This window comes from Synchiropus splendidus, chromosome 1, assembly GCF_027744825.2.
Source record: "Synchiropus splendidus isolate RoL2022-P1 chromosome 1, RoL_Sspl_1.0, whole genome shotgun sequence".
NCBI classification, from domain to species: domain Eukaryota; kingdom Metazoa; phylum Chordata; class Actinopteri; order Syngnathiformes; family Callionymidae; genus Synchiropus; species Synchiropus splendidus.
Window position 1 is genome coordinate 46,235,275 of NC_071334.1, and position 11,933 is coordinate 46,247,207.

General features: G+C 41.5%; 3 protein-coding genes across 3 annotated transcripts; all 3 read left to right on the forward strand.

The window, feature by feature from the left end:
* Positions 1-664: 664 nt before the first annotated feature.
* LOC128763072 (cyclin-A1-like) lies at positions 665-2,382 on the forward strand. The gene is made up of 8 exons (XM_053871859.1): positions 665-688; positions 761-968; positions 1,049-1,149; positions 1,224-1,450; positions 1,538-1,709; positions 1,822-1,935; positions 2,021-2,154; positions 2,280-2,382. The coding sequence occupies exons 1-8, from the start codon at positions 665-667 to the stop codon at positions 2,380-2,382; spliced, it is 1,083 nt and encodes a 360-aa protein (XP_053727834.1).
* Positions 2,383-5,708: 3,326 nt separating this feature from the next.
* Positions 5,709-6,663, forward strand: LOC128752679 (cyclin-A1-like). The gene is made up of 4 exons (XM_053854144.1): positions 5,709-5,858; positions 5,941-6,054; positions 6,139-6,272; positions 6,431-6,663. Exons 1-4 carry the CDS (start codon positions 5,739-5,741, stop codon positions 6,498-6,500), a joined length of 438 nt encoding a protein of 145 aa, XP_053710119.1. The 5' UTR covers positions 5,709-5,738; the 3' UTR covers positions 6,501-6,663.
* A 2,150-nt stretch (positions 6,664-8,813) lies between these two features.
* On the forward strand, positions 8,814-10,531 carry LOC128763127 (cyclin-A1-like). The gene is made up of 8 exons (XM_053871985.1): positions 8,814-8,837; positions 8,910-9,117; positions 9,198-9,298; positions 9,373-9,599; positions 9,687-9,858; positions 9,971-10,084; positions 10,170-10,303; positions 10,429-10,531. The coding sequence occupies exons 1-8, from the start codon at positions 8,814-8,816 to the stop codon at positions 10,529-10,531; spliced, it is 1,083 nt and encodes a 360-aa protein (XP_053727960.1).
* Positions 10,532-11,933: the final 1,402 nt, after the last annotated feature.

Consider the following 11,933-nt stretch of genomic DNA (forward strand, 5'->3'; position numbering starts at 1 on the left):
TGATATTTAAATGTCCAGAGAAACATCATCACCACATTGTGTATTTTTCACCACGTTGTGTCGTGATGTCGAACGTAGAAAATGTTTTTCTATGCTCGTTGTCGATTAATTTCGTCAAAAACAATAAAAATAACAATACGATTTAATATTAACCTTTACTTATTTGTCCTGAAGTTAAAAATGTTCTTTCACTGATTTATCCCGCCCCGAGGGTCGAACATCACCGACCAATCTCTGAATATATATTTGCATATGAACGGGTCCTGCTTCCTGATTGGCTGAAAAGTTTGCGGGCCTGAAGGATAAATGAGTGTCGATGGATGGCGAGATTCACTCAGCGTGGATCCTCGCATCTTCTCTTCAGTCCAGACACCAGAAGATTCGTCTCATCTTCGACCAGCACACCAGTTCTTCTCTGAAGACTCCTCCTGCTTCAAGTGAGACTTCTGGTCTATCAGGTAAAGAGCAACTCTCTCACCTGAGCAACTGACTTGGTGCTGGGTCCAGAGAGCGACGGCCTCTCAAGTCACTTAACAGCTGGATATTGTGAGTTTCAATGAAGCTTGTTACACTGTAACTACAGTGAAACTACTGACTCTTGTGAACTGAACCAAGTTGTTCCTCTTTGCAGATGTTTTCAAGCGCCAGTGTCCAGACCTCCCACATGGTGCTCACCGGAGACATGCAGGTAGAAGAAGACTCCGAGAGGATCTTCACCAGATCTGTGAACGTTGAATATTAATGATCATGTCTCCAACAGGTGTTTGAATATTCTGAAGACATTCCAGCTCTGGTCGATCTGCCGATCGACTGCTTCCTCTATGAAAGTGACCAACAACTTGAAGTGGCTTTTGAGGTTGTTTTGGCTCCATCTGGAGACGAACTGAGCCCAGACACCTTTTCCATGGAGACAGAAGAGTCGTCATCTGATGACGAAGACCTGATGTTCATGCTGGAACCATGTCCAAGTGAGCTTAAGATAATGGAGCTAAATAACCCGAGTCGAAGCTCTCTTTGATGTTCACCTCGTCACTGTTCTCTCCTGCAGACTCTTCTACTTCTGAGTCGGACCAAGATGAGTCTGATTCTCAGGACGATAGTGAATCTGAATATGTGGAGGACATTTACTGGAACTTGAGGGTCACAGAGGTGAGTCAGAACATCTGCAATTGAAACATGTCACCTTAGACTCTTTGAGACAACCGATTTTTCTCCATCACCAGGAGCGGTTCAGACCAAAGCTGGGCTACATGGACCACCTCCCCCAGATCCTCAAGGACCTCAGGTCTAACTTAGTAGACAAGCTGACCCGGGTTGTTGTAGATCTCCAACTTGACACAGAAACCCTGCATCTCGCCATCAACTACTTGGACCGGATCTTCTCCAACTCCAGATCAGTGAACCTGCAGGACCTGACTCTCATCGGGACGACTGCTCTGTTCATTGCTGCGTGAGTATCAGCAGAACTTTGATGAGGGTCCGCTTGACCTCTGACCTGATGCTAGTGTCCTCACTGTTTCATATGTCCTGGTTTTAGGAAGCACCAGAGCAGGAACCCCCCAGAGGCTCGGGTGTTTGTCCCACGAGATGGAAGCTACACGAAGAAAGAGTTGCTAGAGATGGAGTGGCGTCTCCTCAAAACCCTGGACTTCACTCTGTCAGCCCCCACGTCCTACACCTTCCTTCACATCTTCATGTCCATCTACCCTGTTTGTGAGACCACACAGAACCTGGCAGTGGCGAGTCCAACTTCTCTGTCTTCTTCTTTGCTCATATTTGAGTGTCTTGTTCTGACTCCTGTGTTTCTTCCTCCTGGTTCAGTTTCTGGCAGACCTGAGTCTCATGGACGTGAACTTGTTGGTGCGACACGACTCGTCTAAAGTGGCAGCTGCAGCTCTGTTCATGGCCAACTACAGGGTCAACAGAGAGAACTGGGTAAGTTGCTCCAGGTGCATGATGGGATTCACAATCCTCCAGATGGGAGTCACCCTGAACTCACCTTCACTCTTCTCTCTTTCAGCCTGAAGACCTGGACCTGTTCTCTGGATACCCAGTGGAGGACATTGCAGATTGTGTCGATGAACTGTACAAGCTGGAACTCATCTCCGCCACACGCCCCCTGCAGGGCATCAGGACAAAGTACAAGAACTCAATGTAAGTCGAATGGAGGCGCTCGTGAACAGAATCCAGAAACAAACTGAAAATGCGCATTATGAATTGTCGATTCTGTAGTGTGACATACTGTTATTTTAATGCATTTGATTTCGTTCTCCTTCCAGGTCTGTGATTCAAACTGCCTCCACGTCCCAGTCCGGCTCATCAGCACCAACCTACTGGAGACCGTTCAACAACACAATGGGACATTTCCGTCTCACAGAATGAAGATTGACCGTCACGATGGACTCCATTCGTGAAGTCATGAAGACGTGTCAGTGAAATGGAAACCTGTAACACTACAATAGAAACTGAAGACACTTTTTAAATAATCATGTATGATTAATTTTAAGCCCTTTAAATGTGATATATTGATATTTTATCTGCCCTTTTCCCAAAACAATCAAATGTATTTCCTGATATTTTACTATTTTGTATAAAAACTGAGGTGAATTAAATGATGTTTGTTGGTTTTGATCCTCACCAACAACTCCAATGTATGAACTGACTTTCTCAATAAAGTCTGTTGGGAGCATAGCATGCGTGTTTTTCTGGGGGGATTTTGGTCTTTCCATTTGCCTTTATTATGATCATTTAAGTCAACAATACTGAGACCTAATCCAGACACTTGGAATTTTATTATTTAATTTAGCTCACAAAAAGATTGAACTGGATTTTAAACGGTCATTACATTGAAGTTTCCAGGTCAAGGTACTGACTAAATGAACATTTATATGAAGTTATTGTGTAAGATATTCGTGACTGAAATGTAATATGAGCAAATGAAAGAACTAAAATAAAATTGTGTCCGGCTGAAAATCTGTCTCATACATATTCATCCGAAGAATCCTAAAAAAAAAAGAAAAGACAAAAAAGAAAGAAAGAAAGTTGATCCATACAAAATGCGTTCTCTTTCGCGCATATTCACCCTTCTTAATGCAACAAAAAATACAGCCGTAATAAACAGCATTTGTCCCATTATTATAAGACATTACAAACAGGTTTGGTGAATATTTCGGATATTTTCGTCTTCAGTCAGACATTGTGAATGGGAAGTTCTCCCTCATTTTATTTAAATATTTTGTAGTTGGTTTTCTGGAACATTTCTTCGATCATGAATTTTATTTTTTCAGAGAATGAGTTTGATATTTCAGGCAGAATTTTTTCAAGTAGAAAATTGCACTTTTTCAAGAATCATCTCTGTATCTTTCAACATATTTTTTTAATGTGTCACCACTTTCAGAGAAAACCGGAATTCATTGTGATTACGCTGCTATGTAAATATGATTGAATTATTCCTTCACCGTGTTACAGAAATGCTAATCGAATAACTTTAAACCGGAGGAAATATTTGTTTTCGATAAAATGAAATAGAAACACCGAGTCTCTGAAAAAGCGCTGCAACAATTTCATTCATGCGTATGTTGTCAACGGTTTTCTCCCAACACCGTCCACTTTGCTGTGTTTTTAATCGCTCTTTAAATGTGTTAATTGTACAGTGATCGAGCACAATTTCTTTCAACGCAGGTGCAAATTGATCCCAATTCTCATGAGTCTGGAGGATGGACGGAGCATTCACACCTCAGTGGTCTGATTGTTCACTTCTAATCTCACGATCATGAGTCTCTCTGGTATGTGACGGAGATTAAATGTTCTATTCATATGTGTTTCAACATGATCAGAAGTTTCAGTAAAACTGTCTCGAGCCATTGAGTTCAGCGACCAATGTGAAAGAGAATGATCCATGAAAACTGTGTAAACATACACATCGGTTGTGTCGAAAGGTTTCAATATTTATTTTGGGCATTATATGATGGAATGCAAGATTATGTATACCCATGTCACATTACATCATAAATATACGTTAAAAATATATTAGAAAAAGGGACTATATAATTTGTGATTACGAGATATAAATTGAACTAAAACTAAATTAAAAGTTTTTGTCTGAAATTCCGCCGATAACAGCATTAAATATAGCACAAAGCGAAAGGCGAATTTTATATGAAGCACATCTTGTTGTCCAAAGAAACTGCATTTAAAGTTCAACAGTTGTTTTAGAGATCTAATTAAATTACCCAATTACCTAGATTTCATTTTCGATTTTATGGTGAATTAATTCATTAACGTTATTTTATGTTTATCTCTGAAATTCCGCCGATAACTGCAATAAATATAACACAATGCTAAAAGCGATTTTCGATGAAGCACATCTTGTTGCCCGAAAAAAAACTACATTTAAAGTTCAAGTGTTGTTTAAGAGATCAGGGACGTTATCAGTGACAAGTTGGATTTACTTTTACAAAATCAGAGTTTCCGAGAGGAAAACTGTTTCACTTGAACATTACGAAATCTGGAGTGAATCTGAAGCTCATTTGCCTCGTATTTTACTTTTAAAACTTGAAAAACTTTGTCAAACTTGACTTCGCTGACAATCGCTCCGCTCTCTGGTGACGTCACTGGATCAGCTCATTTACATGTGACATGGGCGGGGAAAGTTTCCCGCGTCCTGATTGGCTGCCGAGTTGGCGCTCTCCAGCATAAATGGACGGAAACGTCTCTCAAGATTCACTCTGGGATCTTTGCTCATATTCTCCAGTCAGGACAGCAGCAGATTCTTCTTCTGAACTTCCAGACCAGCTGCACCCCGTGGAAGAGTTTTCCAGCTCTGGGAGAGACTCCTCATCATCATCTTCAGACATCAAGTGTCCACCCAGAGGTCCAGACCTTCGACATGACACCCTCAGGAGACCTCCACTTCTTCTCTGGTCAGCAGCTCCAAGTGGCTTGTGAAGTGATTCTGGATATGTCAGGAGAGGAAGTGAGCCCAGACATTGTTTTCATGGAGACAGAAGATTCTCCATCAGTGGATGAAGATCAGTGGTCCATGTTGGAGCCCAGTCCAGGTGAGTTTGAGATAATGCAACAGAATAACTTGAGTTGAATCTCTCCTTGATGTTGACCTCATCATGGTTCTCTCCTGCAGATTCTAGCCAGAACTCTTCAGAGTCGGACCAGGACGAGCCAGTGTCTCAGGAAGACTTGTTTTCTGCATCTGAATATGTGGAGGACATTTACTGGAATTTGAGGGCCACAGAGGTGAGTCAGGTCTGAATCTGATCTGAGCTTGTGAATCTTTGAGACAACATGTGTGACTTCTCCTTTCTTCCCATCAGGAGCGGTTCAGACCAAAGCCAGGCTACATGGACCATCACCCACAGACCTTGGAGAACATCAGGCCCTTCACAGTGGACTGGCTCCACAATTTATATCTCCACATCACCACAGACCTCGGGCTCGACACAGAGACTCTGCATCTGACCATCAACTACTTGGACCGGATCTTCTCCAAATCCAGATCAGTGAAACTACAGGACCTGACTCTGATCGGGACGACTGCTCTGTTCATTGCTACGTAAGTATCAGCAGAACTTTGATGGAGGTCCACTTGACCTCTGACCTGATGCTAGTGTCCTCACTGTTTCATGTGTCCTGGTTTTAGGAAGCACCAGAGCAGGAACCCCCCGGAGGCTCAGGTGTTTGTCCCACGAGATGGAAGCTACACGAAGAAAGAGTTGCTAGAGATGGAGTGGCGTCTCCTCAAAACCCTGGACTTCACTCTGTCAGCCCCCACGTCCTACACCTTCCTTCACATCTTCATGTCCATCTACCCTGTTTGTGAGACCACACAGAACCTGGCGGTGGTGAGTCCAACTTCTCTGTCTTCTTCTCTGCTCACATTTGAGTGTCTTCTTCTGACTCCTGTGTTTCTTCCTCCTGGTTCAGTTTCTGGCAGACTTGAGTCTGATGGACGTGAACTTGTTGGTGCGACACGACTCGTCTAAAGTGGCAGCTGCAGCTCTGTTCATGGCCAACTACAGAGTCAACAGAGAGAACTGGGTAAGTTGCTCCAGGTGCATGATGGGATTCACAATCCTCCAATGGGAGTCACGCTTAACTCACCTTCACTCTTTTCTCTTTCAGCCTGAAGACCTGGAAAACTTCTCTGGTTACTCCTTGGAGGACCTCGCAGAGTGTATGGAAACCATGTACAAGCTGGAGCTGCTTCACTCAGAGCTCTCTCTACAGGCCATCAGGTCAAAGTTCACAAAGTCAATGTAAGTTACTCTGGACAAGTTATTTATTTTTAATTCATGACTGATCGGATTTGTGCATCAATATAAAAAAAAAAAAAAACTGACATGACACAATAAAGGTGGTGTAAATAAATGTATTTATTGCCAGTCAAACTGTTTCTTCCCTTCTTTCCCTGCAGGTCTGTGGTCCAGTGTTGTTCACCATCTTCACCTGTCTGCACAGCATCGATCTACAACTCAGTGTTCTGACCGAGCTGGACTGGATCTGAACTCACGTTCAACTGTTTTTAAACGTGTTTCTTTTGGCAGAACGTCACCTGTGTGGAACACAAGAGTCACTGTTTCTGCAGCCCATTTTTAAAGGAGGATTATATTTTTGCTCTTTGTACATATTTTATTATTTTATATTCTAAATGAGATTTTTTGCAACAACAATTGTTGTGTGTACTTATTTTAAAATAAAATGTCCATCGTGATTTTTAGTTGTCGTTTTTAATCCTACACAAATCCTCTCACATACTCTGCAGTGACTGTTCAAACACCTTGTGGATTTCATCCTATGAAAAGCAAAGGTGTCGTGATTTAAAGCAACACTGCACAAAAAAAAAACTTGTTTTCAGATGACTTTTTGGAAACCTTGCTCTCAAACATACTTAAATTTAATTACATTTAAAGGGTAAAATCATATAGTGAACTGAATGATGAGTGAAGCTAATGCTTTGAAACATAACTCCCAAAAGACGTGTCTCAATTACACTGTGATGGCATCAACAATGACATACGGATAATCTCAAATAAGTTGAATAAAAACATCACAGTATAATCAATCCGATATTTAGGTTCTGTTAGCATTATTTTTCATTTCTCTCATTCGTGGAACCAGTTTTCTCACTGGTCAATCCACTTTGCTTCGTTTTCGTAGATGTTGGTTTAAACGTTCAAGTGTCGTGAGGACAGCGATCCGCACATTCCTTCATCGCAGGTTCACAACGATCCTCATGTTCATGTGTATCGAGACGGGCCATTCACATCTCAGCGGTCTGATGGTTCAGTTGTAACCACAGATGACGAGGCTCATTCATATGTGATGAAGATGAAATGTCCTATTCACATTTGTGTCGACAAGATAAGAAGTTTAAGTGAAAGCGGTTCGATTCAGTGCGTCTAAATATCAGTGTAAAATAGTGTGACGCGCATATGATGTGAATTTATTTCTGTCTGTTCTCTCTACCATAAGTACAATTTAATGTTCCTATCTTGTATGTTAGGACACGAGGACACCTTTAAATATACATCATATATTTCTGACTCCATTTATAAAAATAAATCTGGGAACAATTTGCTTTATTTATCGGTTGTTAATCACATTAAGAAGCTCAAGCGTAAGTGGAAAATGAAACGACCAAATTCGCTCTGCTTCCTTTTTGCGATGGAATACGACTCTATGGTCCATGTTTTTTTTCTCAAACGTTGTTTGCACTTCTTTACTCTAACCATAAAGTCTAAATAAAACTATCAACGCATGCGCCCACTCAAGTAAATTTTTCTTATTCTTTTAGTCTTTATTTTGACAAAGAGAGAAACTCGTTCACTCCTGAAATAACGAAAAGTAACTCGACAGAAAGAAAGCCGTGCTCTTGTTTGTTGAATGGAAGGAAATATTTGGCATTAGAAACGGACCGCAACTACAATCCTAAATAGGAAGTGTTCTTCAAAAATATATTTATGATTGGTTTTGATATTTTTATGATTTTTCTGAGAGTTAAGTGCTGGTTCATCAAAACCCTATTGAATACAGAGCAGAAAATCACAGAAACATGACACATCATTAGATGCACATTAGAAATACAACACAAAATAACGTTCTAGGGTGAAAATGGTGTTCCTCTAAGAGAATATGATATTTAAATGTCCAGAGAAACATCATCACCACATTGTGTATTTTTCACCACGTTGTGTCGTGATGTCGAACGTAGAAAATGTTTTTCTATGCTCGTTGTCGATTAATTTCGTCAAAAACAATAAAAATAACAATACGATTTAATATTAACCTTTACTTATTTGTCCTGAAGTTAAAAATGTTCTTTCACTGATTTATCCCGCCCCGAGGGTCGAACATCACCGACCAATCTCTGAATATATATTTGCATATGAACGGGTCCTGCTTCCTGATTGGCTGAAAAGTTTGCGGGCCTGAAGGATAAATGAGTGTCGATGGATGGCGAGATTCACTCAGCGTGGATCCTCGCATCTTCTCTTCAGTCCAGACACCAGAAGATTCGTCTCATCTTCGACCAGCACACCAGTTCTTCTCTGAAGACTCCTCCTGCTTCAAGTGAGACTTCTGGTCTATCAGGTAAAGAGCAACTCTCTCACCTGAGCAACTGACTTGGTGCTGGGTCCAGAGAGCGACGGCCTCTCAAGTCACTTAACAGCTGGATATTGTGAGTTTCAATGAAGCTTGTTACACTGTAACTACAGTGAAACTACTGACTCTTGTGAACTGAACCAAGTTGTTCCTCTTTGCAGATGTTTTCAAGCGCCAGTGTCCAGACCTCCCACATGGTGCTCACCGGAGACATGCAGGTAGAAGAAGACTCCGAGAGGATCTTCACCAGATCTGTGAACGTTGAATATTAATGATCATGTCTCCAACAGGTGTTTGAATATTCTGAAGACATTCCAGCTCTGGTCGATCTGCCGATCGACTGCTTCCTCTATGAAAGTGACCAACAACTTGAAGTGGCTTTTGAGGTTGTTTTGGCTCCATCTGGAGACGAACTGAGCCCAGACACCTTTTCCATGGAGACAGAAGAGTCGTCATCTGATGACGAAGACCTGATGTTCATGCTGGAACCATGTCCAAGTGAGCTTAAGATAATGGAGCTAAATAACCCGAGTCGAAGCTCTCTTTGATGTTCACCTCGTCACTGTTCTCTCCTGCAGACTCTTCTACTTCTGAGTCGGACCAAGATGAGTCTGATTCTCAGGACGATAGTGAATCTGAATATGTGGAGGACATTTACTGGAACTTGAGGGTCACAGAGGTGAGTCAGAACATCTGCAATTGAAACATGTCACCTTAGACTCTTTGAGACAACCGATTTTTCTCCATCACCAGGAGCGGTTCAGACCAAAGCTGGGCTACATGGACCACCTCCCCCAGATCCTCAAGGACCTCAGGTCTAACTTAGTAGACAAGCTGACCCGGGTTGTTGTAGATCTCCAACTTGACACAGAAACCCTGCATCTCGCCATCAACTACTTGGACCGGATCTTCTCCAACTCCAGATCAGTGAACCTGCAGGACCTGACTCTCATCGGGACGACTGCTCTGTTCATTGCTGCGTGAGTATCAGCAGAACTTTGATGAGGGTCCGCTTGACCTCTGACCTGATGCTAGTGTCCTCACTGTTTCATATGTCCTGGTTTTAGGAAGCACCAGAGCAGGAACCCCCCAGAGGCTCGGGTGTTTGTCCCACGAGATGGAAGCTACACGAAGAAAGAGTTGCTAGAGATGGAGTGGCGTCTCCTCAAAACCCTGGACTTCACTCTGTCAGCCCCCACGTCCTACACCTTCCTTCACATCTTCATGTCCATCTACCCTGTTTGTGAGACCACACAGAACCTGGCAGTGGCGAGTCCAACTTCTCTGTCTTCTTCTTTGCTCATATTTGAGTGTCTTGTTCTGACTCCTGTGTTTCTTCCTCCTGGTTCAGTTTCTGGCAGACCTGAGTCTCATGGACGTGAACTTGTTGGTGCGACACGACTCGTCTAAAGTGGCAGCTGCAGCTCTGTTCATGGCCAACTACAGGGTCAACAGAGAGAACTGGGTAAGTTGCTCCAGGTGCATGATGGGATTCACAATCCTCCAGATGGGAGTCACCCTGAACTCACCTTCACTCTTCTCTCTTTCAGCCTGAAGACCTGGACCTGTTCTCTGGATACCCAGTGGAGGACATTGCAGATTGTGTCGATGAACTGTACAAGCTGGAACTCATCTCCGCCACACGCCCCCTGCAGGGCATCAGGACAAAGTACAAGAACTCAATGTAAGTCGAATGGAGGCGCTCGTGAACAGAATCCAGAAACAAACTGAAAATGCGCATTATGAATTGTCGATTCTGTAGTGTGACATACTGTTATTTTAATGCATTTGATTTCGTTCTCCTTCCAGGTCTGTGATTCAAACTGCCTCCACGTCCCAGTCCGGCTCATCAGCACCAACCTACTGGAGACCGTTCAACAACACAATGGGACATTTCCGTCTCACAGAATGAAGATTGACCGTCACGATGGACTCCATTCGTGAAGTCATGAAGACGTGTCAGTGAAATGGAAACCTGTAACACTACAATAGAAACTGAAGACACTTTTTAAATAATCATGTATGATTAATTTTAAGCCCTTTAAATGTGATATATTGATATTTTATCTGCCCTTTTCCCAAAACAATCAAATGTATTTCCTGATATTTTACTATTTTGTATAAAAACTGAGGTGAATTAAATGATGTTTGTTGGTTTTGATCCTCACCAACAACTCCAATGTATGAACTGACTTTCTCAATAAAGTCTGTTGGGAGCATAGCATGCGTGTTTTTCTGGGGGGATTTTGGTCTTTCCATTTGCCTTTATTATGATCATTTAAGTCAACAATACTGAGACCTAATCCAGACACTTGGAATTTTATTATTTAATTTAGCTCACAAAAAGATTGAACTGGATTTTAAACGGTCATTACATTTAAGTTTCCAGGTCAAGGTACTGACTAAATGAACATTTATATGAAGTTATTGTGTAAGATATTCGTGACTGAAATGTAATATGAGCAAATGAAAGAACTAAAATAAAATTGTGTCCGGCTGAAAATCTGTCTCATACATATTCATCCGAAGAATCCTAAAAAAAAAAGAAAAGACAAAAAAGAAAGAAAGAAAGTTGATCCATACAAAATGCGTTCTCTTTCGCGCATATTCACCCTTCTTAATGCAACAAAAAATACAGCCGTAATAAACAGCATTTGTCCCATTATTATAAGACATTACAAACAGGTTTGGTGAATATTTCGGATATTTTCGTCTTCAGTCAGACATTGTGAATGGGAAGTTCTCCCTCATTTTATTTAAATATTTTGTAGTTGGTTTTCTGGAACATTTCTTCGATCATGAATTTTATTTTTTCAGAGAATGAGTTTGATATTTCAGGCAGAATTTTTTCAAGTAGAAAATTGCACTTTTTCAAGAATCATCTCTGTATCTTTCAACATATTTTTTTAATGTGTCACCACTTTCAGAGAAAACCGGAATTCATTGTGATTACGCTGCTATGTAAATATGATTGAATTATTCCTTCACCGTGTTACAGAAATGCTAATCGAATAACTTTAAACCGGAGGAAATATTTGTTTTCGATAAAATGAAATAGAAACACCGAGTCTCTGAAAAAGCGCTGCAACAATTTCATTCATGCGTATGTTGTCAACGGTTTTCTCCCAACACCGTCCACTTTGCTGTGTTTTTAATCGCTCTTTAAATGTGTTAATTGTACAGTGATCGAGCACAATTTCTTTCAACGCAGGTGCAAATTGATCCCAATTCTCATGAGTCTGGAGGATGGACGGAGCATTCACACCTCAGTGGTCTGATTGTTCACTTCTAATCTCACGATCATGAGTCTCTCT

Coding starts and splice junctions, on each gene's coding strand:
- LOC128763072 (XM_053871859.1), top strand. CDS start 665: ATGGTGCTCACCGGAGACATGCAG. Junction 689..760: donor TGCTCACCGGAGACATGCAG/GTAGAAGAAGAC, acceptor TGTCTCCAACAG/GTGTTTGAATATTCTGAAGA. Junction 1,451..1,537: donor ACTGCTCTGTTCATTGCTGC/GTGAGTATCAGC, acceptor TCCTGGTTTTAG/GAAGCACCAGAGCAGGAACC.
- LOC128763127 (XM_053871985.1), top strand. CDS start 8,814: ATGGTGCTCACCGGAGACATGCAG. Junction 9,859..9,970: donor TCTTCATGTCCATCTACCCT/GTTTGTGAGACC, acceptor CTCCTGGTTCAG/TTTCTGGCAGACCTGAGTCT. Junction 10,085..10,169: donor GGGTCAACAGAGAGAACTGG/GTAAGTTGCTCC, acceptor TCTCTCTTTCAG/CCTGAAGACCTGGACCTGTT.
- LOC128752679 (XM_053854144.1), top strand. CDS start 5,739: ATGGAGTGGCGTCTCCTCAAAACCCTGGACTTCACTCTGTCAGCCCCC. Junction 5,859..5,940: donor CCACACAGAACCTGGCGGTG/GTGAGTCCAACT, acceptor CTCCTGGTTCAG/TTTCTGGCAGACTTGAGTCT. Junction 6,055..6,138: donor GAGTCAACAGAGAGAACTGG/GTAAGTTGCTCC, acceptor TTTCTCTTTCAG/CCTGAAGACCTGGAAAACTT.